Source organism: Pristiophorus japonicus, chromosome 3 (assembly GCF_044704955.1).
Source record: "Pristiophorus japonicus isolate sPriJap1 chromosome 3, sPriJap1.hap1, whole genome shotgun sequence".
NCBI classification, from domain to species: domain Eukaryota; kingdom Metazoa; phylum Chordata; class Chondrichthyes; family Pristiophoridae; genus Pristiophorus; species Pristiophorus japonicus.
The window spans coordinates 149,553,951-149,559,193 of record NC_091979.1 but is presented as its reverse complement, the minus strand read 5'-3'; the positions used below and the strand labels follow the sequence as shown (position 1 = coordinate 149,559,193).

Here is a 5,243-nt window from a genome sequence, read left to right as displayed (position 1 = left end):
AACCGCAGCCTCATTTGGTCCAGGTGCTTTCTGCAAATTTGTCCATTGTCTAGTTTGACTACAAACACCCGACTCCCTTCTTTAGCTAACACCGTGCCCGTGATCCACTTGGGACCATGTCCATAGTTTAGCACATACACAGGGTCATTCAGATCAATTTCCCATGACACAGTGGTGCGACTATCGTTTACATTTTGTTGCTGCCGCCTGCTCTCTACCTGATCATGCAGGTTGGGGTGAACCAGCGAGAGTCTAGTTTTAAGTGTCCTTTTCATGAGTAGCTCAGCCGGGGGCACCCCTGTGAGCGAGTGGGGTCTCGTGCAGTAGCTGAGCAGTACTCGGGACAAGCGGGTTTGGAATGAGACTTCTGTGACTCATTTGAGGCTCTGTTTGATTGTTTGTACTGCTCTCTCTGCCTACCCATTGGAGGCTGGTTTAAACGGGGCCGAGGTGACATGTTTGATCCCATTGCGGGTCATGAATTCTTTAAATTCGGCACTGGTAAAACATGGCCCGTTGTCACTGACTGGTATGTCAGGCAGGCTGTAGGTGGCAAACATGGCCCTCAGGCTTTCAATGGTGGCGGTGGCGGTGCTTTCTGACATTATTTCACATTCAATCCATTTTGAAAAAGCATCCACCACCACCAGGAACATTTTACCGAGAAACGGGCCCGCATAGTCGACATGGATCCTCGGCCATGGTCTGGAGGACCAGGAACACAAATTTAGTGGTGCCTCACTGGGCGCATTGCTCAGCTGAGCACACATCCTGCATTTTCATACACAGGACTCTAAGTCAAAGTCGATACCGGGCCACCACATGTGAGATCTCACTATCGCTTTCATCATTACTATACTTGGGTGTGTGCTGTGGAGTTCCGAGATGAACGTCTCCCTGCCCTTTTTGGGTCGCACAACGTGGTTACTCCACAACAGGCAGTCTGCCTGAATGGACAGCTCATCCTTTCGCCGCTAGAACGGCTTGATTAGCTCTTGCATTTCAACGGGGATGCTGGCCCAGCTCCCATGCAGTACACAGTTTTTTACTAGGGACAGCAGAGGATCTTGGCTGGTCCAAGTCCTAATCTGGCGGGCCATGACAGGTGATTTATCATTTTCAAACGCTTCCATGACTATCAACAAGTCTGTGGGCTGCGCCACCATCAACAAGTTTGCAGGCTGCACCATTTCCACCTCCGTGGTGGGCAATGGTAGCCGACTGAGAGCATCTGCACAGTTCTCGGTGCCTGGCCTGTGGCGGATGGTATAGTTATACGCTGAGTGCCCACCTTTGTATGTGGGCTGAGGCATTAGTATTTATCCCCTTGTTTTCAGCAAATAGGGATATGAGGGGCTTGTGATCAGTTTTCAGCTCAAATTTGAGGCTAATGCTGATGCCTCTTTCTCAATCATGCTGTCGGGCCTCTCGGCCTTAGACAAGCTCCTGAAGGCATAGACGACAGGTTGCAACTTCCACGCAACGTTAGCTTGTTATAATACACACCCGGCTCCGTACGACAACGCATCACATGTTAGCACAAGTCTTTTACACGGGTTATACAATACAAGCAGCTTGTTGGAGCATAAAATGTTTCTGGCTTTCTCAAAAGCAACTACTTGTTTTTTTCCCCATACTCAGTTCTCACCTTTATGCAATAACACATGTAAGGGCTCTAAGAGTGTGTTTAACCCCGGTAGGAAGTTACCAAAATAGTTGAGGAGTCCCAGGAACGACCGCAGCTCCGTAACGTTCTGTGGCCTGGGCGTGTTCCTGATAGCCTCTGTCTTGGCATCTGTGGGTCGAATGCCGTCCGCCGTGATCTTTCTCCCCAAAAACTCCACCTCTGTTGCCATGAAGACGCATTTCAACCTCTTCAACCGCAGCCCTACGCGATCCAGTCACTGGAGGACCTCCTCAGGTTTTGTAGGTGCTCGACAGTGTCCCGACCTGTGACCGATATGTCGTCCTGAGAAACCACCGTGCGTGGTACCGACTTGAGTAGGCTCTCCATGTTTCTCTGGAAGATCGCTGCAGCCGTGTTGATGCAGGTGAGGCCCTTCGAAGACTCCTCAAGTTCCTGCGTCATGTAGGCCGAAGTCAGGTCAAGCTTGGTGAACGTCTTGCCTCCTGCCAGCGTCGCAAATCGGTCGTCTGCCTTAGGTAGTGGGTATTAGTCCTGTGTAGCGATAAACGATTAATAGTTACTTTATAATCACCGCAAATCCTGAATGTGCCCTCACTTTTGAGTACTGGAACAATCGGGCTGGCCCACTCACTGAATTCCACTAGGGAGATGATGTGTTGCGGCCTGTCCAGCTCGATTTCCACTCTCTCCCTCATCACGTAAGGTACCGCTCGCGCCTTGTGGTGAATGGGTCATGCCTCTGGGATCAAGTGGATCCGCACCTTCGCCCCGGAAAAGGTTCCAATGCCTGGCTCAAAAAGGGAAGGAAATTTGTTAAGAACCTGGGTACATGAGGCATCATCGACATGTGATAGCGCTCGGATGTCATCCCAGTTCCAGCAGATTTTGCCCAGCCAGCTCCTTCCAAGCAGTGTGGGGCCATCGCCCGGGACAATCCAGAGTGACAGTTCGTACACCGTGCCCTCGTAGGTGACCTTGACCATGGTGCTGCCCAGGACAGTGATAAGCTCTTTGGTGTACGTTCTCAGTTTCGTGTGGATGGGGCTCAGGGCTGGTCTGAGTGCCTTGTTGCACCACAGTCTCTCAAACATCTTTCTACTCATGATGGATTGGCTAGCGCCAGTGTCCAGTTCCACGGCTACGGCTAAGCCGTTCAATTTTACATTTAGCATTATAGGTGGACATTTCGTCGAAAATGTGTGCACCCCGTGTACTTCAGCATCTGCCTCCTCTCTCTGAGGCTTTGAAATTGCTTTGATCCACCATGGACTGATCTTCCTCTGCCACGTGGTGGTTAGCAGGTTTTGCAGAGCTTACAGCTTTGTCTGCAAGCTCATTGGAGCTGCCCCATTGTTCCACAGGTCTTGCAAACATACCCTTTGAAGTGGCATGAATAGGTTGAATGGAAGCCTCCACAAGCCAACAAGGTGTGGATTGCCTTGCATTCATCCTTTGTTGCAGACTCTGAGTCATCTGGGTCACCTGAGGCTTGCTGGCAGTTGCAGACTCGTGGGTTCTGCCCTGTACATTCCTGCTCGCAAAGACAGTTCCAGTTAATTTATGAACATTGCTAGCACTTGTGTGCTGATAGATTTGTTTGGTGTTATCACTGGTGGACATAAACACCTGTACTATCGTAATGGCCTTACTGAGGGTCAGTGTCTCTACAGTCAAAAGTTTTCATAGGATGGTCTCGTGGTCCATGCCCAGTACAAAAAAGTCTGACCATCTGCCCCAGGTAGCCAACAAAGTCACATTGTCCTGCAAGTCGCCTTAGCTCGGCGACGTAGCTCGCCACTTCCTGACCTTCAGATCGCTGGCAGGTGTAGAACCGATACCTCGCCATCAGCACGCTCTCCCTCGGGTTAAGATGCTCCCGAACCAGTGTACACAGCTCCTCATACGACTTATCTGTGGGTTTCACTGGAGCCAGAAGATTCTTCATGAGGCTGTAGATCGGTGCCACGCAGACTGTGAGGAGGACCGCTCTCCTTTTTGCAGCGCTTCCTTCTCCGTCCAGCTCGTTGGCTACAAAGTACTGGTCTAGCCATTCAACATAGGCTTCCCAGTCCTCACCCTCCGAGAACTTCTCCAGGATGCCCACAGTTTGCTGCATCTTTGCATTGGATTCGTATACTCGTCGCCAGTTATTGTGTTCCTAACACAGATGAGACTGCACACAGTGAGGTTAAAGTAACAGTGACCTCAGTCTTTATTAAGACACTCCAGAGTGAGGAACAGACCTTAGGGGGCGGCTTATATACAGTGCTCCCAAGAGATGCTGGGATCCCTTGGGACTTCAGAGTATGTGCTCCCTGGTGGCGGAACATGGTGGTTTTACAGTTAGACAACATCGAAGAGGGAGGTGGGGAGAAGAGGAGGGAGGGGTGGGGGGGAGGAGAGGTGGGAGGGGTGGAGAAGAGGAGGGAGTGAGGGTGGAGAGCAGAGGAGATGAGGGGGGGAGGAGGTGGAGCAGGACCTGAACGGGAGGGAGGGGGGTCACAGGGGAGCCAGAATGGAACTTGAACGGGTGGGGGGGAGGGGGGAAGCCGTAGCGGGACCTGAACGGGAGGGAGGGCGGGGCGGAGCCAGAGCGGGACCTGAACGGGAGGGAGGGCGGGGCGGAGCCAGAGCGGGACCTGAACGGGAGGGAGGGCGGGGCGGAGCCAGAGCGGGACCTGAACGGGAGGGAGGGCGGGGCGGAGCCAGAGCGGGACCTGAACGGGAGGGAGGGCGGGGCGGAGCCAGAGCGGGACCTGAACGGGAGGTGGGGGGCTGAAGCCAGAGCGGCATACAATGGGAGTGCGGTGGGGGGAGCCAGAGCAAGACCTGAACGGGAGTGGGGGTGAGGAGCTAGAGCGGGACCTGAACGGGAGGGAGGGAGGTGGGGGGAGCCGGAGTGGGATCTGAACGGAGGGGTTGGGGGGAGTGGGGGAAGCCGGAGCGGGACCTGAACGGAGGGGTTGGGGGGAGGGGGGGAAGCCGGAGCGGGACCTGAACGGGAGGGAGGGAGGGGAACGGGAGTTGAAGCTGAGATTTTTCTTATCCCGTTCCTTCAACCACCGAACCCATACAGAGTTCGTCCTTGGCGCTTCAGTGCATAAACCACATCCATGGCAGTGACTGTCTCGCGTTTGGCATGTTCGGTGTAGGTAACAGAGTCCCTGATGATGTTCTCCAAGAAAACCTTCAGGACTCCGCGAGTTTCCTCGTAGATGAGTCCCGAGATGCGTCTCACACCCCCTCGACAAGCCAGGTGATGGATGGCAGGTTTGGTAATCCCCTGAATATTGTCTCGGAGAACTTTACGGTGACGCTTCGCACCACCTTGGCCCAGATCTTTGCCACCTTTATCTCGCCCAGACATATTCAAAGCAGGAACCGGAGTTCACTATAAAGTTGAACAAGAGGAAAGCCCGAGTCCGATCTTTGCTGCCCTGGGAGCCCATTCCGTCAGGGCTAAGGGCAACGTGCTTCAGGCCCCTCCCCCGAGGCTGCGTGGGAGGGGCCTGAAGCTACTGCACATGCACGCACACTCTAGTGGCATGTGCAGAGGTCCCAGCACTGTTCACGCCGAGCATGAAGACGTCCTGAG

General features: G+C 53.6%; 1 protein-coding gene across 1 annotated transcript; it reads right to left on the bottom strand.

The window, feature by feature from the left end:
• Window positions 1–4,703: 4,703 nt before the first annotated feature.
• Window positions 4,704–5,015, bottom strand: LOC139258982 (uncharacterized). Its single transcript, XM_070874827.1, has one exon. The coding sequence runs from the start codon at window positions 5,013–5,015 to the stop codon at window positions 4,704–4,706; it is 312 nt and encodes a 103-aa protein (XP_070730928.1).
• Window positions 5,016–5,243: the final 228 nt, after the last annotated feature.

Bases quoted from the DNA above. Each gene is read 5' to 3' on its own strand.
- LOC139258982 (XM_070874827.1), bottom strand. From the start codon at position 5,015: ATGTCTGGGCGAGATAAAGGTGGCAAAGATCTGGGCCAAGGTGGTGCG.